Genomic DNA, 24,217 nt, shown 5'->3' with positions numbered 1-24,217 from the left:
GGGCTGCTGGTAGCTGGGGGCCAGCTCCGCCATCCAGCCCTGGGTCAGGGGCCCCTCATGTGCCTTGATGAGGTTGTGGAGCGTGCAACAGGCAGCCACAACCTGCGGGATGTTCTCCACCCCCACATCGAGGCACGTGAGGAGACACCTGAACCGCGCCTTCGGACGGCCGAAAGTGCAATCGACAGGATACCAGGCCCATGTGAGCCAGGTGTTAAACAGCTCCTGGGAGGGTGTGGGGTGGCCGGTATATGGGTGCATCAACCAGGACTGGAGTGGGTAGGCTGGGTCACCCACAAGGCAAAGAAGCATCATGATGTCCCCGATGGTGTGCTCCCGCCGGGCCACGAATGTCCCAGCCTCCATCTGCGGAACAGGGCAGAATTCTGCAGGATCCGTGCATCATGTGCCCTGCCCAGCCAGCCGACATAAATATCCATGAACTTCCCACAGGTGTCCACCACAGCCTGGAGCACAATGGAGTGGTACCCCTTGCTATTGATGTATCGGCTGCCACTGTGGTTGGGGCCCTGATGGGAATATGCATCCCATCGATTGCCCCAAAGCACTGGGGAAACCCGAGTGCGGCAAAGCCCTCAACGACTGCATCCAGGTCTCCGATGCTCACCAGCTGCCGCACCAGCACGTGGTTGATGGCCCTCACGACCTGCAGGGGAATGGGTGCACTTATGGGCATAAGCAGAGGGGTCCCTGCCCCGCCTTACACCCCCTCCCTCCCTACTGGGCCCACCCCTATTTCTGAGGAACTCCTCCGGCAGCGGCCATGTGGTATCACTTCTGGGCTACGCCTGCCTGCCTGCCCCCCACAGCCCTGTTCCTTCCCAATTGGCGCCTGAGGTCCCCTGAGCCCGCCGGCCCCCTCCTTCCCTCCCTTCCGCTGGTGGGGCAGGGTCTGGAGCAGGGCTTACCTGGAGGACGACAGCCCCGACGGTGGATGTGCCCACCCCGAACTGCTGCCCGATGGACCGGTAGCTGTCTGGGGTGGCCAGTTTCCAGATGGCGATGGCCATGCGCTTCTCTGGGGAGAGGGCCAGCCTTCATCCAGGTATCCTGGCGTCGTAGCATGGGGGCGAGTCAGCTGCGGATCTCGAGGAAGGTCTCTTTTTTCATCCGCAGGTTCTTCAGCCAGCGGTCGTTGTCCCACTCCCCCATGACGACTCTGTCCCACCAGTCCGTGCTGGTGGCATGGGTCCAGACATGCTGGACTGGTCAGAGGGGGCCCGGCAGGGGTGGTGGGGGTGTAGGACCCACGGGCCTGGGCCTCTGCCTCCACAGAAGGCTGAGGAGGGTGGCCAAGAGGATGGCTAGCGTGCAGGTGAGGGCAAGCCTGCTGTCCTGCGGCTGCTGGGGATCCATGCCTGCTGGTCTGCGGGCGCTGGACAAGGACTTGGGTCTGGCTGGCTGGGGACAGAGTTGGCTGGCCTCAGCAGCGTTTGCAGGGAGGGGCTGTTTGGGTGGAGCCCTTTAAGGGGCCGTGTGGTGGGTGGACCCAGAAGGGCTCCCTGGCGGTGTGACCCCTTCTGTGCTGTTTCCTGCCTTGTTCTTCCGGAAGAGTGCCATTGCATGTGTAGATGCACTGTTCCAGAAGAAGGAGTGGCTCTTTCAAAGTCCTATTTGATGCGTAGAAGCACTCTTCCTGAAGGAGATCTTCCAGAAGATCTCTTCTGGAAGATCTTCTTCCGAAAAAAGTGCCATGTGTAGAAACAGTCCACGGATGGTGCATGACTCGAAAAGCCGCACTTTCGAATCGCCACGGCCGCCATTATGCTAATGAGGCACTGCATATTCATTGCAGCACCTCATTAGCATATTTTGAACCTTCTTATTAACATGCCCCTTTCGAAAGGAAGGGGAATATGTAGACCCAGCCCAAGAGAGGAGGGGCCCATCAACATCCCTTTCCTCACCTGCTTGCATTAGTGAATGTAGGTCCTTCCTCCTCTCATATGCTGGCCACTGTAGATGGCATTCTAAAGCACCTAGGCTCCCTTACGAATTGGAATGGGAGAGATAAGTACCAAATTCAGACTTTATGGATTGCAGTGTTGTTTCTGTGACTTTTTTTAAGTGCTTAGAAGTTGAGCATTGCACCACTGAATGACCCAAGGCTCGAGTCCCTTTGTGCATATCACTCCACATATTCTTGTTTGAGCCTGTTGCATGGGCTCACTCTCAAAGCCTTTTGAGCCCAAAAGGTTCAGACTGTTGATAGCTTCTCCTTGTAGTAGAAAACACAATAAGAAGGAAAATACAATCATTTTGTCTAATACTGTTCTTCTGAGGGAAAAATTACTTACAGAACCAAGAGGATGCTGCTTTCTAATCAAGCAGCTATGAGATTCCTGAAAAGGTCACCCTATATTCAGAACCAACTCTTCTCTATTTCTATTTTTAGCCCTACCATTTCAACACTCTAGCACAGGTGGACACCAGGGGAGCTGAAAAAAGCATTATCAATTGCCCACATGAAAAGCCTTATTACAGGAAGAGCCTTGGTTGAAATCCCTTTTTAAAACACAGTAGAGGAAAATACTTAAATTTGTACCATTATTACCATCATGGCAGTATTTAAACTTTTACCAAACAATGTTTAGAACATTTTTTTCATAGCATCTTCCCTTTTGTAGTGAATGTTTTGGTTCTCTCTTGAAAGGCTTTTGTTATTTCACTAAAGCCATTTATAGGGGGTTCTGTTATTTGTAACAGAAGAGCATTGGCCTCATGTTGTACTGTGTCCCAATTTCTATGCTATAAATCTAATGTCTAGGAGAAGATACAAGGGGCTTCCAGCTTTACAGAAACTTTGGAAAACTAAATCTCTCAACTATTTTTATAGATTAAATCTCCTCCCTTTAGTACATTGATCCTTCTTCTTTTTCCACTGAAATGCAAAGACAAAAGATTTTTCTCTATTTGTACCATCCAAGGATCATGTTTATTTAAAGCAGGAGGTTACCCCCTTTGGAAAGGAAAGAAATATACAGGAAAGCAAGCAAGCACCACACTTTCAAAGGGAAAGAAAAAAACATTCCATCTTCCAATGGGTAAGTCTCTACCATTCATTTGTTGGTGGAAGCTACTTTAGCAGTCTTCAGCCATTCTAATATAACAGGAACCTTGGGTAGGATGGGGTGAGGTTTTTAACATATTGAAATGCCAACTGAAGGTTAGACCACCTATCAGTGCAGGCTTGTATTAGTATTGTGTTGCTTTGTTATAATTGGACTCTGATCCTGAATTTTAGAATTCATCTTGATCTCATTGTCTTTTTGGCTTGTAGCTAAAAGTGATCCATGTGGGCTTGTAATAGTTAGCAGGAATCTTTGTGGCACATACAGCTTCTTGCCTTTCCTGCTGAGGAATAACAAACCACCCAACAACCCAGATTGGTAACATTGATAATCTCCAGAAAATTTAACTACCCTTGTTAAAACTAAGTAAACATCTTCAGAACTGCAGCAATGTATTGTAACAGCTGGGTGCTTTAAGTCAGCATTTCCCTGCAGACTACAGGGCGACAGCATTTCCTTACAACTGGACCAGAGTATATTTTTCTCTTGATGTTTTTTGTTTTCACATTCTGATCCAGATTGCAGAGCCAGCTTTTCAGTTTGCAAAAGCTAGGGGAAGCCAGGCTATCTTCACTTCAGCAAGGAAAAGGAAATGTTGGCACCGTTCAATGCCAAAAGATTTTAACTCTTGAGCTAATTTTGCGGGTAGTTCCTGTTCAGGTGTAACCTGATAGTTAGATTGAAGCACACTCTTGAATCTATTTTAAAGTGGAATTTAAATTTAAAGTAATCCCAAAGTTTAAATGATAACAAAGGCCTATGGTTCTGAAGGTCTTTGTGCATGTCAGGAATCCTACTACAGTCAGTGTGATGTTTCAGGTTTATTCACTGAATAAAAGGTGCATGCCTCAGGTATGTTTACATAGAGAAGCTTTGTACAGGCTAGCATAAGTGAGCTAGCCTGACTCTAGCCAGTGCATGTGACAATGGTAGTAAAGGCAGTGCAGTTTGGGCTTCTGTACAAGTAGTTTAAGCTTAGCACAGACCCTGGCTATGTGCTCTGATGATTAGTGGTGAAGCCCACAAGTCTATTATTATCCATGCCAGTTGGATTCATGCTTGTTCAGCTAGGGAGGGATAGCTCAGTGGTTAGAGCATTGGCTTTGTAAAGCCACTGTACTAAGCTCAGTTTTTGAGGGGGCCTTTCAAGGTTCTGGTTGAAGGTTTAAAACAGGTCCTGCTGCGAATGCAGGGGATTGTATTTGATGACTTCTTTAGGTTTCTTCCAGCTCTGTGAGGTATGTATATCTTTGTGTTTAAAATTAGGTTAGCCCATGCACAGGTTTTGATTGAGATTTATATATACATATATACACACACACACACAGATACATATCTTTAGCAGTTGTACAATACTTCACAGCTTCAAAAAGCTGTCTGCTTTAGCTAATGAATGTTTAGAACCCAGTTTGCACTTAACTACATTATTCTGGGGGATTACACATCCACAACTGGGAGAAAATAAGGGACTAATGGGAGAAAAAATTATGCAAGCAGACAAAACTGTCTTCAAACTCAGGAGACTGCATACTCCATAAAACTGGTGTTTACAATCACACGCGTTTGCCTGTAAGTTAGAACATAGTTAAGGCAATCAGGTGATGCTTACTCAGCCACAGTTCTGCAGCTCACTTGTGTTAAAGGTTTTCACACATTATACATCACATGCACATGATGGTATCTTAATTCAAAGCTTTGGCCTTATGCGTCTGATAAAAGTCAACAGAAATAAAGACATTTTGAATTAAGGACACCATGGTGATATATCACCAAATTCAGTGCAATCATCTGGGTGTAATTAAGGGTAGAACTTGGTCTTTCATATTGATGCATTGAGTTATATTTAAAAAGCACTGCTGAAGAAAATCTTAGTGCCTTTAGCCAACTACACAGCTGCAGTGAAGCAAGCAAACAGGATGCTGAATAGCAATGCCAGAGAAAGACAATGGAAGTTAAAGGAAATATCTTGTTTCCATATGAGACCTCTTTCAACCTTGGAACAGCTTTTTTCAATAGTTCTGAAAAGATCTGGAGCAGCTGACAAAAACAGGAGCATCTTATATCCATATGACTATTTTCATAGCTCTGAGAGGAAGACAGAGCATTAGCAGAATGTATGTCCTAATCTGAAGGAATCTGGATAGTTTCTGAAGGTCATATGCCACCAGATTCCTAGGACTTTCAAGCTGGAACATAAGGGGTACATGCAACTGCTAATGTGGTATCTATAATGGGCCCTGTTAGTGCTTTTTCCTGTTTGTTAGAATGCATTAGTGTCTGGGGTTATTTATGAAGGTAGGTGTCCACTGTGTAGAGGTATTGAATTGTTTCTGTTTAGTGGTGTTTTAAAAGGCAACAGTAGGGTAAGGGCTAGTTCTAGATGTGTTCATTCTCTAGGCACAAATCTTTGCATTTCTCCATTCCTCTCCACTTGCACATCTTGAGTCAAAAGGCACTACTTAAATTCCCTTGAGAATACTACAGGCTAAGGTGTCCACCCAAAGGAGCCTAAGAACAATTGCAGGCCTGTATATCAGGGTGAACGATAATGGTACCATCTTCTGGGATACAAACTACTAAAGAGAGGCTGAAAAAACAGTGATTGTGACACTGGACTGGGACTAGGGAGACTTGGGTTGAATTCCTAGTCCTGTCACAGACTTTTTGTGTGACATCTGGCAAGTCCCTTAAATCCCTGCCTCAGTTTCCCTCTGTGAAATTTTGATAATAAAAATTGCCTACATCATGATGCTATTGTGGGGGTAAAATTACATTTGTGAGGTGCTTAGGTACTACACTGGTTGGAGGCAAAAGAAATCAAGCTTAGAGCCTGAGGAAACTTCTCTGATATTCACTGAATAGTTACAAATTTAAATTTTGATTAAATTTGCAAAGTTACCAAAGAAAATGGTATATTTAATACAAATAAAGGAACCAATTATTTCCTCAATCATTTCTTAGAACCATACCATATATGGCTTCAAATGAGCAGAAACACTGCTCCCAAATCTTCAAGGAAAACAAAAATGTGCCAACAAGGCTTAAATATATGGGGAAAAATGATGGAAAATTGTTTGTTTAAAATATATTATTTCCCACTCCTCTAAGTTAATTTAAAATGTAATGCCTTTACCAGCATATGTGTTATGATATATTATTATGCAATATCATACCATCAGTGAAGATATTGATGGAAAAGATTGTTAGGTGACTGATAGCCTTGACTATGCAAGGACTTGAGCTTCCATTTACACTAACTTTACTGGGAATAGAGGATATTCAGAGTTTGCAAGGTGAGAATGTCTTGGTGGTCTCTCAATAAAGGGTAGAAAGTCTTCATGTCACTTGCCTATTTGTGAGTCTGTTGATGGCTGACCAACCTGATTTTGGGACCACAGATCTTATCACAGAAGGGGCAGGTGTTAGTAGCTGTTGGAGAGCCAGGGGACAATTTTTGATGCTCTCTTCTTCTCCTCCTCTCCTTGTCTGCGCTTCAGCAGGACCTCTCCAACTGCACAACCCTTTCACGTATTACCATTCTTCATTGGGGATGGTCTTGGGCAAGGTTCTCCCAAGTGTAGACACCGATGCTGCACTTTTTCATGTGTGCCTTCAGTATGTCCTTATGTTGCTTCTACTAGCCCCCACTGCTCCTCTGTCCTTCCTCCAACTTGGAAAATGGAATCTGTTTTGGAAGGTGCTGACTAGACATCCAAATCATGTGACCAGTCCATCAAAGTTGTTGATGAATGATAATGGCTTCAATGCTGGTCATGTTCAACTCTTCCAAGAAGCTAGTGTTCATGTGCCCATCCTCCCAAGAAATATTTAGGATTCTCCTGAGGCAGCATTGACTATACTGTTCAAGTGCCTTCAAATGACACTTGCACGTTGTCAAGGTTTTATATGCATACAGTATTGGAACAATCATTGCAGAGTATACAAGGAGCTTTTGTCTTGGGATAGATTTCCCAGTTCTCCAAGACCTTTTGTCTCAAGTGGGTGAAAGCAGAGCTTGCTCATATGATACTGGATTTCCACATCAATGTTTACTTTAGCAGAAACATAACTTCCCAGGCATGGGAAGTGCTCCACATTTTCCATTAGTTCTCCACTGACTTTGATAGGAGGTACATAATTGTCCCGTTGGCAAGGGTTGATGGAGTACCTTGGTCTTTTTGATGTGTTGTGTGAGGCCAAGATTCTTGCATGCTTCAGTGAAGGCACTAAAGATGGTTTGAAGGGCTGTGGGAGAAAGAGCAACAATCGTGTTGTCATTTGTGTACTGGAGCTCCATGATCAAGGTTGTGGAGGTCTTGCTTTTAGCCTTCAGTCTCATGAGGTTGTCTCTGGCACAAGCAGGAAGCTTTTCAATCTTCATGCCATTTGGAAGCTTCCCATCGATGAGGTGAAGGGTCATGGTGATGAAGATGCAGAACAGTGATGGGACAATGACTCAGCCTTGTTTGACTCTCATTTTGACCTCAAAGATGTTTGCTTTTGGAGCTGTTATTGTTCAATAATATGGCAGTCCTGTTGTGGTGAAGCAGCCTCAAGATGCTAATGAATTTTTTGAGGCACCTGATCTTTGAGAAGGTGGCCCACAGGGTGCTACAATTGACTGAGTCAAATACTTTGGTCAGGTCAATGAAACTCATGTATAAGGCTTGGTTTTGTTCATGACATTTTTCTTGCAGTTGCCAGGTGGTGAAGATTGGCATTCCTGGGAATGGTCAGAAGCAACACTGGGATTCTGGGAGAATTTCTTCTGAGAATGGCAGGAGTTGGTGTGCAAGGAGTTGAACTAAGATTTTCCTTGCTATTGCCAGGTAGGAGATGCCACAATAGTTTCCACAATCTGTCTTGTCACCCTTCTTGAACAGACTGATGGTCAGTGTGTTGCTGAAATCTCACAGCATCTGCTCCTTATCCCAGATCTTGAGAAATGGGAGGTGGAGTTGTTTGTAGAGCTCTGGCCCGCCTTCTTTGAAGACTTTGGCAGAGATATCATCTAGTTCGGTTGCCTTGTTGCACTTCATTGCTTTGATGATACCTTGGACCTCACCCAGCATATGAAGTTACAAGATCATGCCTAGGCAGTTGCTGAGGGATTTGGTCAAGGGATTGTAGGACCATGGTGGAGGGACAGTTCAAGAGCTCCCTCTAGTGAGTAGCAATGGCTTCACTGTCTTTCAAGAGTTGGGTACCATCCTTTGATTTCAGATCATTGATTTCATAGTTTCTCAGTCCGTAAACAGCTTTGGTAGCATTGAAGAAAAATCTTGTATCATTGATGTCTGCAAGAAGTGGGAGTTCTCATGCCTTCAGTTCACTGCTATTTTTTTCCAGAGTCCTTGTTTTACATTGGCCAGCTGTGTTCTCTCGTGCAGTTGATGTCACTTTGCCAGGCTCTGAAGGCTTTCCTTTTAGCCTCAATCAGGCATGCAAATTCTGCATCATTCTCATCAAACCAGTCCTGTTGCTTCCTGGACAGGTAGCCAATGGTGTCTCCACAAGCTCCAATGACTGCGGTTTTCAGTTTTACACCAATGTTCTTCTACATCTTCATGATGTACTGTCAGCAGCTTCCTTTGGAGCACTATCTGGAGGTCACTTCATCTGATGGCGTCCTTCACGCCTTGTATGTTGATCTTTCATTGGATCTATTTCCTCTGACTTCTCCATTTGGTGACAATCCTAATCACCATTGTGGATCAAATAAGGTGGTACTCAGTCCTGCAGTCATCAGTACTAGTTGTTGCACATGTGAGAAGAACATCACGCCAATCCTGAGCACAGATGATGATATAGTCTATGAGGTGGCAAGGCTTCAACTGAGGATGTTGCTATGATGTCTTAAATTTGTTTTTCTGGTGGAAGAGGTGTTTGTGATGACAAGCTCATGTTCAGCACAATTCCTAAGGAGGAGCACTCCATTAGCAAAACTCCTTCTTTCCGAATGGTCGTCTGCCTGAGGTTCACATTGTTTCCCACCTTGGCACTGAAACCCCCCCCAAGAGAATAATCTCATCATCTTTGTCGTTTTTTTTTTTTTTTTTCATGACTGTGTTCAATAGGATGTAGAATTTCTCCATATCATCTTTGGCATCTAGAGTTAGTGCATAAGCACTGAAGACTGTTGCTTGTTGTTTTTGGCAAGCTTCAAGCGGAGAGTCATGAGACACTCATTGATGCCAACAGGGACTTTAGAAAGGATCATGGAGGTGAACCCACTGGATGCAGTTATCCAGTCATGGAGGTTGAGGTAGACTATTGTTGGGGCACCTTTTTGAGCCCCCTCCCCATGTGGAGTGAGAAAAGCGGATCCTAAATAGGGACGTTCAGTCATGGATAGCAACAGCAGAACCGTTCTATCATCTCAGTCCTTGAAACAGAATGATTGACACATTCATCCACCACTTATGTACTGGTCCATGACTAAAAGCTTCCAGATTTCACAATCCTTCTCTCATCAACATTTGCCAGCTACTGTAGGGCTTAAGTTTAGGAGAGTAGTACTTAGAGGAAGATGCCTGCACATGACTTCTTTTAATGTGGGGGGACTGCTGCACTGCAGCCACCACACAGTTCTTGACAGATAGAGGGCTCAGGTCCAATGGCTTGTGATCAATGATGACTGGGAGTCTCCTGTCCACTGCAGCTTTAATCTCCCTTCACAGCTGTTATAACATCCTTGCTATCCTCTGCTTGTTCTGCCATTGAGGGCTTTTAGGATCGTTATTCATCTGGACTGTCCCCTTTGTACTCCCAGCAGGGTCACCCACAGTGGCAAGGTCAATACTCTCTCTGGCATCACTCGAGTTCATTGGAACACACCAGCCCACTCACGACAAGGGGATGATCTGGAGAGTGAGAATATAGATGCCAGTTGTTGTTATAACAATGTTTATAATGCAAATTATCAGAATATACAACAATAAAAACAGCTCACTTGCATCTTACTGCTGTAGCTCACTTACTGTATTCTGAAAGAAAGGTTAGCTTCTTAATAACAGATATTAGTAAGTAACATACTTAAGCTCAATTAGGTATTAGCAATAGTAAAAGCTCTTTGGGACAGCATTTTTTTTTTGTTCTGTAGTTGTGTACCACCTAGCACAGCAGGGGTTACTATAGTGCGTTTCTAGGGTGTGACCACATTTCTATAAGACAAATAAATTAAAGGATATTAAATGAACCCAAGTCTCTACTTTTATGTTATAAAATCATGGTTGCTAAAAGGGAAATGTGGAAATATGCAGTGTCTGATTGGGAGCCATTATATTAGTAAGTAGAATTTTGAGAAGGCTAATACTTTGACCAAAACTTTATATAAAAGAAACATGTATTCTCTGTCTTAAGGACAATTTGTTATTATATGTTTCTATAGCATCTAGCACAGTGAGTTGGGGTTTCCAGATATATGTAGTTATAAATTTCAGCTCCTAAGAGCAAATGTATCCGACTGAAGTTTCCAGAATATTTGTGACGCTTTCCTGAATGGCAAATTTGTTCGTAGCTCAGTGCTCTGAGCTTGCAGTTGTGAGCACTTTGGAAGAGGAGATTCTTGTACAGACACTATCAGTTAATGGTCAACTTTCTGTTAGTTCATATAGCCAAGCTGGGCTGTTCCTCAGTAACAGGAAAGGTGAAAAGGTCAAACAGGAAGGGATGGATTGGGAGTCAGTTCCGACCATAGCTGTGGAAGGCTGCCTGCAGTTCACCAGAATGTTAGAACAACTCACGTTCAGAAAAGGTAGGAGAAATATTTTAATGCTTCATACCTCAGTATCTAGCAGTGTTTAGGCTTTTTGTGTTGTAATATTTGAGTACTGAGCTCTACCACGACTGGAAAAAAATGAGCAAGTTACTAAGGGAAATTATTTTAGTGGCAGAGTAGCTTAATGCATGGGCACAGGGATAGCTTTCAAAGTGTAAGGGTAATACGTTGTAATAATACGTTTCAGCAGTGATTTTTTTTTTTTTTTTTTTATGGTCATTTTCATGTCGTGTTTTTGTTGCTTTTGTCAAGCACATGTTTCTGGTCTTTGCTTTTTGGTTTTCTTTTTTCTTTCTTTTACATACTTTAGTATCTTCAGAAAAGGTCAAACGTTTTTCAAACCTGAGCACCCAAAAGGAGGAGCTTTAATCCATATTAAGACGCTTAAAAATGACCCAGTTAGATGCCTAAATGAGGATCTGAATCCTTAATTTTTAGGTGCAAACATCTGAGACTTTTGGACATAGGATAAAATTTTCAAAAGCACTGAAGTCTCATTTTCAGAAATGAGACTAAACAGAGACAATACTATTATTTGCAAGAAGGTTAACGTTTTCAAAAGCACCTAATTACCTGTCAATGAATAAAAGCCCTAGTGAGCTTTTTGAAGGACAGATTTGAAGAACACATTTTAACAAAATGACTGAAGGATTTCCATGTGACCTCTCCTTAACTAGAATGGTGAAGTTTACAAGGCGCTTTACCTGCATAATAGGGTAACCCACTGAAGTTATATATTACATTTTTACTGTATCTATATATGGACAGTATAATATGTTGGGTGGAATATTATTATTTTAATTTATAACTGTGGTAGCACCTAGGAGACTCAAGTAGACCCAGATCCCATTGTTCTTGGGTCTGCACAAGCTTCTAATTAATGACAGTCTCTGCCCTAAAGAGTTTGTAGGCTAAAAGATAAAAATCAGTAGTGAAACAAACAAACTGGGGAGAAGTGGATAAGAAGAAAGGATGAAGCAGCAAACATCATAACAATCAAAATGGCAAAAAATGTAAACCAACATATGTTGCAGTAGCCATCTAGGTCCTGTGATATTAGAAAGACAAGGTGTGTGAGGCATTATTGTTTGTTAGGCCAGACTGGAGAACAACAACTGGGGAATAAAGAAACTCCAGCTACAATCTCTTTCACTCAGACCATGAACCTGTGCAGGGAAGCAGTTGGAAAGGGGTATGCATAGGAGCAACAAAGATGATTCTGTACCATCCAAGAATTCCTGTAGGTGTGACACTCTTCTGGGGCAAGTTACACCATACTTAGGGTTGCTTTGAATTGCTGAGTGGCTGGAGTAGGGCTGAGGAGCTGGTTCTTGGTGTCAGGCAGCCTGGGTTATGTTCTTGGCTGTGATGAGTTTGGGAAATTACCTTCTCTGTGCATTGGTTTCCTCCAGGGTAAAATTGGGATGATTATTTGTCTTCTGTCAGGGATGTTAGAGCCAAATTCATGAATATTTGTAAAGTCTATTGGAATCCTCAGGTGGAAGGTATATATAAGTGCTAAGTATGGTGGTCAGCTACTACTGCATGTTGCTTTCTAGGACACTGGTTCAAACCTGGATGAGAACAGAAAAATCTTCCTGCTGCCCTATGCAACATAAATGGGAGTCTTTCCCATGGCAATTTCGAGTTCTAGTTCCAGAAATGAAGACACATGACTACAGTTGGCAATGGCTGCCTACTGTCTTTAAAAACATAAGTTTTCTCAACATTTTCACCTCCAATGTGTACCCTTCAAGTCATTTTTGATGCACAGGGCAATTCATTTTGCACAGTCATGTTCTTTTTTTTTTTTTTAAACCTGTTTTGTGGGTACAGTCGGAAGGTTTAAATTCTTTTTATCCTTCACCCACCACTTTATCTGAGGAGTAGCTTCACTAAATCAAAATGGGACTAAATCAAAATGGTGGCGTAACTCTTTACTATTTTCCCTAGCAGTCTTTTTTTTAAAGTTGCGACACTGTTGGGGACTAGAAAATATCAGGCCATCTTGTTTTGGTCTACTCAGTAGTGTTTTAAAACAGCCTAATAATGGCTCTCCAGATGGTTTTAAAAGGAAGTGGCAAGGGGGAATAAAATTGTGGGAAAACCGAATAGTTTAGTTTCTTCCTTCCAACGGAAAAAAATACCTTCCTTTCTCTGCTTCTATGGTGAACAGCTCTCAAATCAGCATGGTTGAAAGCCCTGTTAACAAGATGTGCTTAATGCACAGGAAAATAACTATGGCCTTCGGAGCCACACAAGCCAAAAAGAGGCTGTTGAGAGTGGCTCTCTGGAAGGCCGACCTGTGCAGATGAAAGATTGATTTAGCCAGCTGTGAAAGCTGATAAGAAAACCCAAACTCTAGCTCTGTATTAGGATGTGCCGAGATGTCCAGCTGCTACCTCAGCTCTGTTGGTATTCATACTCTTCATAGGCTCTGCAGGTAAGCCATTATTATTATAGTGCTTAGGTGTGCCAGTCAGACCAGAATGCTACTATATTAGGCCCTGTTCAAATATGAGTTCTTCAGTGCCCCAAAGAGCATCCTCAGGCCAGTGTGCAGGAGCTGCTAAAGAGAGAGATCTCCTGTTCTTCCGCCACACACTCACTTAGTGAGGAACAGGCTACTGTGCTGAGAGAGACTGAAAGCCCATGCAGCTTCCATGAGACACGATGCTGTGACACATATTGGCTACGTCTACACATGCCCCAAACTTGGAAATGGCCACGCAAATGGCCATTTCGAAGTTTGTTAATGAAGCGCTGAAATGCATATTCAGCGCTTCATTAGCATGGGGGCGGCAGCGGCACTTCGAAATTGACGGGGCTCCTTTTCGAAAGGACCCCGCCTACTTCGAAGTCCCCTTATTCCCATGAGCTCATGGGAATAAGGGGACTTCGAAGTAGGTGGGGTCCTTTCGAAAAGGAGCCCCATCGGGACGAGCCGTGCGGCAGCGAGCCGCGTCAATTTTCGAAGTGCCGCTGCCGCCCGCATGCTAATGGAGCGCTGAATATGCATTTCAGCGCTTCATTAGCAAACTTCGAAATGGCCATTTGCGTGGCCATTTTGAAGTTTGGGGCACATGTAGACACGGCCAATGGCTGCTAGATCAAGGTTCAAAGGATACTATACTTCTCTGGCAACTGTGTAATACTGGAATTTTAAAAATGAATTTGAGTATAAGTGCATTGGGAGTAGCTGATTATAAAGAAACAAGCTCATTCAGCACAGGAATTGCCACACACCATCCAGTGCAGCATCCCATGTGTGACAGAGGCAAGAATCAGCAGTTTCAGATGAAGGTATAAGTATTACCCCATAGTAAACAGCTCTGGAATAGTTCACCCTGCATGCAAACCTCATTCTGAGAGCCCTGTGCAGATTTCTACACACATGTGCAGATATCCAGCAATAAAAATTACTTGCTGAAGCAAAGGGTTCTACTAGGTAGGCACTGCTGCTCCTCCCAGGAGCCAGCACCCTACACAGTCAGCTCCACCTGGCCATGTGGTTGTACTGCCTTGGGACCCACCCCCAGCCCTTTCATACAGCTGGGTCTCCTGTCAGGGGCCATATAACCCCATTGGGGTAGGGCCACAGGTGGTACAGCTGTGAGGAACAGCTAGTGTAAGATTCGGATGATCATATCCCCCTGTCCCAAATATGGGACAAAGAGATATGGTGAGGAGGCTCCACCAAGCGCAGGGAGCAGGGAAGGAGGCGGCAGCTGAGCCTGGGGAAGCAGCAGGCCCCAGTGCTCCCTGGGAGCCGTGCAGAAGTGGCAGCTGCTCCCCCGCCAGCCCCAGGGAAACCACAGGTGTGCAGCCCCAGGGAAGTCACAGCAGCAGCCCTTGCCCCCGGCAGTCATGGGGAACTGGGAGCCCCTGGGAAGCCACAGCCACCAGCACCCTGCCAGCCTCAGGGAATCTGCAACTGAGAACTCTCGCAGAACTCCCGACAGCAGTTGCGCCCACGGAAAAGGTCAGCGGGGAGGGCCCAAATACGGGACAATTAGTCCCTTTTAAAAAAATATGTCGGGACATCTCTTTGGTTTCCCAAATACAGGACCATCCCATCCAGTAGGGGACACATGGTCACCCTATGTAAGGTACTGGGTCCTATGAGCCTGCATCACATTCTCCTTTTGCTGCTGTCGTTCCCAGGACTAGAGATCTCCAGCTCCCCAGATACGGCTTTCTATCCATGGATATCCCCATTTGTGGATAGGATTCACACTTCCCAATTGGTTAGCTCAGTTAGCTGGCTAAACACAGAAGCAGCTTCCCCTCCCTTGGTGTTCACACCTCCAGATCAACTGCTGGTAGTAAGCCTCACCCTTGCTGACTGAGCTAACCTTGTTATCCCCACCCTTGCTCTGGCTTATTTATACCTGGCCCTGCAGATTTCCAAGACCAGCATCTGATGAAGTGAGTCTGTGCTCACAAAAGCTCATGCTCAAAACTTTTCTGTTAGTCTATAAGGTGCCACAGGACCCTTCGTTGCTGTTACAGATCCAGACTAACACGGCTACCCCTCCGATACTTGGTATCTGTCTTGACACTCGTGGAATTCTGACTTTGCTCTGATGCCTTTCAGCATGTTTTCCAATGCATTACTTCAGGCTAGTGCATAACCCCATTATATGTGTAACCCTTAAAACATGCATGCATGTGTGCAAAAGAGATGGCAAAAGTTAAATAGTATCTTTTCTGTCACTCATTACTTGAGTTCCTGGAATTCTAGTTTTTTGTACAGGTTGCTCCACTCATGTTACATGCTATTGCTAAATTTTTGAGAATTTTTCCATTTACAGATATAAAGTCATGAATAAACTAGCACAAAGGGGCCCTGATGTCCATTGGTTCTTAGGTGCCGTAGTAATAAACATAGTCATTATTAACTAGCAAATTTACCTGTTGTTGCTCCGGTCCTTAACTCAATTGATGTTTTTTGAGGAAAATAAATGGAAAATGTGTTTGTATTTTTACAAAGTTAATTTTAAGTAATTTTTTAAATTGGAATTTCATCAAGTGTATTTTTGTCTTCTTCCCTCTGAGTTCTTATCATTCACTATGCCTTAACATAAAGGGCTATAACAGTGTCCTCTAATTTTGTTAATTTGGTTTCCAGTGACATTGTCTTCTAATGTTCAAACCTTAAGCATTGATTTACAGCACTACATCACACTTTTCCATTTTATCTCTTTTTTTTGTAAGGTTATTTATAAGCTATCCTATTTCAGGTTCTTTCTATTATCTAGCTCATCTTGGTTCTGTGCCTTTCAACATTTTCTCTGTTATGCCAATTTTTAGGACAATACTTGATTTGGTGATTTTTTTTTCTGGTCTCTTTCTGCTTGCTTAGGAGAAGCAATCCTATTCCAGGCACATCCTATTTTCCTGGCGCAACCAGACCCTTAAGTTGCTTTAAGTTATGAAAAGAGGAAGCTGTATAACAAAATTCGGTGGTCCTAGCTCTTATTGTATAGAAGGCATTCTTGATCAAACAGACAAACTCTTTTTAAAATATATAGTAGATATTAAATGCATAAGGACTTCTCCAACAACTTTCATTACAAAAGTCAGAGTCAGATCTGGGACTAGAATTCACATATTTTTAGTCCCGATCTTGATGCTTCTTTACACCTCCAGATCAGAGTATTTGGAGAGAGGCGTGATCTTTATGGAGGAAAAAAAAATCTGATGATTGGATATTTTATGGAAGAACACATAATTCAACCTATTGCTGAATATAGTACATTTTTTTTTTTTCCTGCTACAGTTCATTTTTTCCGGAATCCTTAGGTGGCTGACATGTTCTGTACTATTACTATTTAGGATTTGATCAAAGAAAAATGAAACTTTTCAAGATTTCCCTCCTGGATTGAATGCAATTGAAATTTTTGTTTGCACACCCATTGATAACCATTGTTGAATAAATAAAAAGCAGAGTTTTAGTGTGAGTTTTATGTGATTGATTATGCTGCTTCTCCTTAGATTTTTGACGATGCAAATTCTATAGCACTGGTTGGAATTGCAAGTTATGGAGCTCCCAGCAGCAGCAGCAGTGGAATGCAATGTTTGTGTTTTCGGGCTCCACACCCCGATGGATGAGGAAGGATTCTGCAGCTCTGCTTCCTACCTGGAAAGGAAGCAACATAACTCTTGGGAAGGAAATAAACAGCAGCAGGGGAGAAATGAGTCTGACTGTACACGTGTGGCAGCTAATACTGCCATCTCCAACATGGAAGAGAAAGTTGCTTTGGAACAAAAACTGGGTAAGCCCTTTATTGTTGCGCCATCTGGTCATTTTGGCTCTTCACTTGTTTGTGCTGCAAGGAACTTAGAACTGTCAGCTGTGTTTTCAGTTGTGCTCTTCTTCCCCCTCTCCTTCCAAAGCACTTCTGCAATTGGTAAACTGAACAATGAGACAACTATATCTTTCCTTCCCAAAAGGGCTAAATGACCATATTAAAAAATCAGCTAAGAGTTCCTCTTCAGGTTTTTTTCAGAATACCTTAAGTCAGAGGTAAGATAAAATGTTGTCCTAAATCTTACCAAGATTCCAGGGCCAAGGGACAGACTCGGTGAGTGTTTTGCAGACCTTCATCAGACCTCATTGGTTTGGACACCAATGAACACCTAGTTGATGTAGGGTTGATCAGTGCAAGTCATTAATTGACATTCTTCCTCTGATTTAGGATTGAACCAATATCCAAATATCATATCTGCACCCTTAGAGAGTTTACATTTAGCAAACGGACCTCAAAGATACTTGAGCTTAATTCAGTAGAGTATCTCGAGGATATGCAGGAACTTGCCAGCTCTGTTACATCTCAAGTTATGTTGCATCCTTGTTTGTGGGCTTCCTTTCCACTGCCTTTGTGTAACATGAACAGATTCATGGGTGGAGGTGGTGGGAGGGAGGAAGACAGTTGGAAAGCTAACGAAAACTTTGCTTTACCACAAGCTACTGTATAAATAGATCCACACGCATTTTTTTAAAAGCAGACAATACAGGTGGAAAAGTATTTCCCATGTAACTTTTGATCCCTTGTGACACATGAAAATGGCCCTAATAAAGGTGTGGGATGTGGCAGCCTCCATTTACACTGGAGAATGCCCTGAAGTAAGGACAAGTGGCTTTAGCATCTTCCTAGCTCCCAAATGATGGGAGGAAGTGTTGAATCATTCACTACAAGAAAGTTGTCAGTACATTTTTTTTAAAAAAATGGGGGTGGATATGGGAGGGGAGGGGATTAGCAACAGATATCGTGGAGCAGTTTTGCTATTTTTCATCGAATGTAGAAGTTTTCAAAAATGTCCAACTATCTCTGCTTGCCTGTAGTCTGATTTAATGAATTTGTAATAGAAATATATGGAAATCGCCTGGCACAATTAGCATAGGTACATTGAGGAATATGCCAATTTACACTGTCTGAGGGTGGTGGTGGAATGCTAACAAAACACCAACCAACCAAGGAAACAAAACAAAGAAACAAGATCACTGAGGCATGCATAACACCAGACAGGGGCACCATCTCTTCAACCGTGTTGCCAGGACGGCTGCCCTTAGGATTTATAGGGTGCTATACAGTACTATTAAACTGGTACCCCTATTCCCTCAGATAGCCCTGAGGGTGGGAAAGGGATGATTTTTAGAGAGTGAATTTAATAATATTCAGCAACACTAATATACTGAAAGCAAATTTTAAACCAAGGTCCTCTAGACTAACATGGTAAAATCAGAAACTGGCAGTGTAGGACTATTAATGGAGTTCATTACCACTTGGATGACCCTTCCCTAGGGTCAATGTTCTACTAGTAGGCCTGTTAGAAAGTTATTTCGCTTTTGAGTTAACTAGCCCACTTCTAAAGGAAGACTCACAGGGTTGTAGCAGTCTCAGAACAGGGACAGAAAGAGGCAGGTGGGTGGACATTAAGACCCAATAGTGCTCCAAATTTTCAGATGCCCGATGCAGCTGCAAATTCTGCAAATGGATAAGAACAACCCTGGTTGCAGGTCAGTCAGTTTATTGCTAGATCTAGTGACTTTTTGGGTCTGCTACAGAATTTTCAAGCTTAGCTGTGACAAGTCACTGAACTACAATTTTTAATGGCATCTGGTGACATACAGGTGACTTGCTAGCTTGGGTCACAGTCACTTGATTGGTGACACTGGACAGAAAACAGGAGGAACTGAGGTCCATGGGGGCAGGAGTGGGAGTCTATGCTTTTCCCATTACTATGTCAAGGAGGGCTGGGGTTAAGCAGGGAGAAGGCAGGGGAGATATTGAGGAGGACAGGGATGATATTGAGGTTGAAAGCAGAAGGCAGGAATTGAGAGAGATTGAGGCTAGAGGCATGGGGCTATTAAGACTGAAAGCAGATAGATAGTGTTTGTTGGAGGACAGTAGGCAGCTCTGGGACTGGTGAGGAGAGGCTGCAGAGAATCGTGGTCGGCCAGTGGATGGGGAGTAGAAGGAGCTTGGATTGGGGAGGTGGGGTAGTTGGAGAGTCCCTGCTCCATTGCAAGGAAGACCCTGCTTAGCTATTCATGTGTGCCAGCACTGGAGAGCTTGGCTGCAGGATGTTTCTCTGGGATCAGCTCTGTGGTACAGCCCTTACCATTCTGGGTTTCCTGTCCCTGGAAATGTAGCTCCCTATGTGGTGGGCTCAGCCTGAGTGGAAGATACCTAATATCAGTGGAATGAAAGATGGCAGCTGACTTGTGACTGGACTTCAGAGGAAGGGTTTCCCTGTGCTCACAGGGAACCACTGTAATTGGTTCCTCACTGTAACAAGAGACAGTGAGTTTCTGAGACTCCATTTCTTCTTCCAGAGATGGTCCAAAAGAGGAAGAGGCAGCATGAGGATCTTTTTTCCAGGGCATTGTGGCAAGCCCACTCAGGTTACCAAGCTGCCATTTCTCCTTCTGAAGCAGGATGACTTAAAAATCTTAAATTTCATTCAGAAACCTTTGGGAATTTGTGCATAAGGAAAAGACAAAAGTCACAAACAACCTTTTTTCTTCTACAGTTCACTGCAAAGGATCAGAACTTTTTAAGGTATTTTAAAATAAACTTTTAAAATGCCTCTTACCAACCATTTTATTTCTTGTAGATTCTTTTCAGAATAACTGCTTGAACACCAGTTCTAAGATACCTCCCAGTGCAACAAAGTCTTTCCCAACAGGTAGGAAGGAACTTTTTCTTGCTACACATCATATTGAGTATGAGCTTTTCTTATTAATCTTTGCTTCTTAGCTGAGTTACTAGATGCGTGGTACTTCCAGGGTTGCCAGCTCTTGCAGTTTTATCACAAATCTCCCAATAGCATGGGTATAGACTGGGTGAGGTGCGGGGGGTGAGGGGAAAGGCATCCTTAGCTCCTGGAAGCATGTGATTTGTTGAGGATTTCAGCTTTCATTTTTTAAAAAAATATAAATCTTCAGGGAGAAAAGCCTGGCAGTGTGTACAGATTGTATCTTGAATGTTCTCAAGTCAGAAGGAACACAACACAAACTTAATATTTATCATATATTATTATTTTAAAACTAATCTCATAATCTTTAGGGGCGTCTCTAATATTTGGTGAACTCTTAACAGTTGCAGTACTGCCAACCTTACCAGAGATGTTGAAATGCTTTCTAGGTAGGTGGGTAGTCCTTGTATTTGGGAGATTTGAGCCCTAGTAGTTACTTGAACAGCTCATTTTCTGTCAGTGACTTGTTTCCATTCTGTTTAGATTTTCCCCCATCCCTCCAACCTGCGAGGAAAAGAAAAAGCCATTATCAATAAGCTTCTTGACTCTTTAAGATATAGAGTAAAATTTTCAAAGGCAACCACTGTTGTTCACATTGGTTCCCCCCCACCCCCGGTTTTCAAGCAAACAGGGTAACTGTATATTTGCACAAGTAAATAACTTGCATGAAACCTCAGGTCTTAAAGGCAGTGCTGTGCTTTGATGAATTAGACGTTGGTCTGTGTTTAAGTTCTTGACCAAACTTGAACATACTGTAGGTAGCTGCAATTTAGTGAATTGTAATTGGTCTCTGGTTGTGATTGACCGGAACCTGATCCAAAGTCCATTGAAGTTAATGGAGAGATGCTGAGCACTCTAGCTAGAGTCAGCCAAACATTTATGTGGTTAATAAATAACTGCTTAAGTTTTTCACTAAGTCAGGCTGGTATGCTCAGCACCTTGCAGAACTACTTTTTAAAGGTCTGACTCAGATCTCCTTAAAATGAATATAGGTAGATTCCAGTTGACATAAAGAACACTGAAGTTCTAAATTGGCTAAGGAGGTAGCATGCCCAACTTCTGGAGAGAGAAGTGTTTCACATGAGTTAGTATTAACGCTCAAGCCAATTAAGTGGGTGATTTTATCAGGAATATTGATCAATTTTGTAATTTGAATAAAATATGTAAACAATCTAGTACTTAAATGTAGAAATTGCTTATTAAGGAGTTTGTTTGTGTGCCTTTGGTTGAAAATTTGACAATTGTTTTTAGGATTTATTGGGAATGAAATACTGTCTAATAGTGGCAAAGGAAACAAGTTGGGCAATGGTACAAGTTAATACTTACCTGAGCAATAGTATTTGGAGCATTTACAGTCTGTCACATTCATGGCTGGCTATATGTTTATTGGGTCTCAGCTAAATAAGTTTCATTAATGTTGCTTTGCCCTTTCGTAGTACCCTTCAACCTGACCTTATAGAGATTTTTCAAGTTGTTGCATTAGTGTTATCTGAGCCTATGAGACTGTCAGGAGTCACTTCTATCAGGACTATTAACAGTGCACAAGAGTTTAGGACGATGTGTGAAGATAATTTTGCGAAAGACTACAATCACTTAGGTAAGGCTTAGCGAGAACACATTTTTCAATAGGTTGTGTATCTTCTCTCAGGAGTGAAATATTTCTTCAGCCTGTTGGTAGGAAGTAGTAACAGAGAGTTACCCATGTTAGTTTGTATTCTAACAAAAATAAACCAGCAGTCACGTAGCACTTAAAAGACTAAAAAATCTGAAGGTCTGCCCCACGAAAGCTCATCACCTAATAAATTATTTTGTTAGTCTTTAAAGTGCTACATAACTGCTAGTGTGCTTCTGTTGTTAGGAGGTTTTGTGTTTTATTGGCACTCTGCTTCTAATCAGATGTAAAATCAAGAACTGGCTCATTTTGCAGATTCTGTATGAGTGGCAATAGTATGTAGGACTGTTTGGAAAAACTGTCAAAACTTGTTTTAACAGATTTTTTTTTCCAGCTAAACAGCTTGTTTCCACAAAAAAAGGTCTGCTTTATATAGAAAATGTTGAGATTATGTTGAAAAGTTTTCATCTGAAAACTGAAAATGCTTGGGTTTCAACCAAAAATTTTTGGTACTCTATTTTTCAATAAGAAGTCAAAATTTTCCGTGGGGGTGGAGTGGGGAAAGAAGGTGTTTGAGAGAAATATGACCAAGTCTAGTTTTTACATGTCTGAATATAACTTATATGAAGCTCCCTGAAACAGCCAGATGGCAAGACGTTGTGCCAGGGAATTTTAGATTAGAACTTGTATGTGCTGTATCCTTCCAGCCAGCTGAATTTAGGGAAACTGGCTGATGGTCTGCTCCTGGGTGTGTTAGCTCCTTAGGACTTAATGTGCAGAGCACAGAGTTCAGTTTGCAGAACGATCTCTTATGATTTATCTAAATTTCAGATTTTTTTAAAAAAAAGTTTCAAGGCAGTTTTTCCCCTGCACTTCTCCACAGACATTCAGATAGTTAGTTATTTTTTGAAACCCCTCCAATGAAATCAACAAAGAATTTGCTTCAAAGTATTTCTTGTTGTGCTGCATCTACCAGGTAACTAAATGAAACAAAACACATAGCCTCCCAGAATCTTGTGTACTACTGGAACCAAAGAAGTTTGAGGGGCTGGACTAAATGTGGATCCCACAAATTTTAATCAGTTTCCAAAAGTTGGCAAAACTGGCTCTTCATTCCAAAGAACTTGTGTGACTGTAAGTGAATGTTCTTCTCAGATATCTCCCTGAAGCTAATCACGGTAAAGCGAAAGAGTGGACTTCCGGACCCACGACTTCAGGGAGAACTGAGAGGACGACTCCGTCTTCTGGAGAATGACAGCAGGGAGGTCATGGCAGTTTTTAGTGTAAGTTGTTTGGTGTATTTACAGAACAGTTTTGGGTGTTACCTGTAACAGAGTCTGCCAAAACATTTCAGTGCCAGTACTAAGAACCCAGACAAATTTTGCCTGTTAGTTATCTGGCATGAAGCTGTTATGTACTTAGGAGCAGAAGCTGTAATCACAGAGCCAGTAACACTTTGGGGTAACTTTGGACTTATTTATATTAGAAATTTACTTCTAATGTTCCAGGATCAGGCAGGTCCCACTTTTACCACATCTATTTGATGAAGAAAAATGAGAGAGTAAACATGACGTGCAGGCTTCCCAAAGACTCAGATACACAAGTCAAAATACAGTAAATATGAATGGACAGTAACATAGACAATAATGGGCAGACTTTCAAAAGGGCTCAGCTCCTGTTTAGACACCTACAATAGCTAGGAATTAAAAAAGAAATCAAAACCCAGCAGCTCCATTTAATAAAAATGGGATGTGCTGTATGGTAAGCACTTCTAAAAATCTGGCTACTGCACCTCATTAATGGACCTGATTAAAGTATTGCACTGGAGACAGTGCCACAGTGATAACTCTATAATATGAAATGCTAGTTAAACCAAGTACAAATGTTAATATCCCAATAAAAAGAAAATGGAACTCAAGATACAGAGTGGAAAACTGGTACAGTTCTTGAGTTTACTAATACGTAACCTTAATGCACATGATTTAAGTGTAAAATAATATGCCCGGCACATGAAAGTGACAAACAAAAAAGAAGAAAAGGGAAGACAGGAAATTCTAACTACTGTGAGAATTGCCAGATCAACTCATTTAACTAAATAACACGTATCAGTTCCAAATTGCAGGTATTGTACAGATTACACAAATGAGACATGGACCTGAAATGCCACCCACATCACAAAACTGAGGTTACGGAAAATATTCTATGAAGAATGCTTATAAGTAAGCTCCACTGTGTCTTTGGCTCTGACCTGGATGCAGAAAATAACTCTGTGTGTAAGTAGTTGATTTATGAAAGTAGCAATTGCGGAAGAATCTGTCTACAGAAAAAGAAACACGAATGAAAAAGGACAAACTGTAAATGTTCACAATATTGATCCATGTAATCATACAGACACCTTTGTATCTTCTGAATCTCAGTGAAAATCAAGACTAGATTTGTGATGGACTTCCTGTCTTAACTCAAATAAAA

The 24,217-nt window shown here is 42.5% G+C and overlaps 1 protein-coding gene across 4 annotated transcripts in view; it reads left to right on the top strand.

Annotated features, from left to right (window-relative positions):
* Window positions 1-10,794: 10,794 nt before the first annotated feature.
* Window positions 10,795-24,217, top strand: part of SH3TC1 (SH3 domain and tetratricopeptide repeats 1) — a 47,020-nt gene continuing 33,597 nt past the window's right edge. For all 4 annotated transcript variants that reach the window (XR_012645327.1, XM_074992428.1, XM_074992426.1 and 1 more), the window contains exons 1-4: window positions 10,795-10,848; window positions 16,870-17,150; window positions 19,996-20,067; window positions 22,904-23,031. Coding sequence is in view for 3 of the 4 variants with exons in the window: in XM_074992428.1 (XP_074848529.1) it covers window positions 16,916-17,150; window positions 19,996-20,067; window positions 22,904-23,031 (435 nt within the window). In the remaining variant the exon portion in view is untranslated. The remainder of the gene's footprint in view (window positions 10,849-16,869; window positions 17,151-19,995; window positions 20,068-22,903; window positions 23,032-24,217) is intronic.

Source organism: Carettochelys insculpta, chromosome 4, assembly GCF_033958435.1.
Source record: "Carettochelys insculpta isolate YL-2023 chromosome 4, ASM3395843v1, whole genome shotgun sequence".
In the NCBI taxonomy this organism is placed as follows: Eukaryota; Metazoa; Chordata; order Testudines; family Carettochelyidae; genus Carettochelys; species Carettochelys insculpta.
The sequence above is the reverse complement of the archived record's forward strand: the minus strand, read 5'-3'. Positions and strand labels throughout refer to the sequence as shown.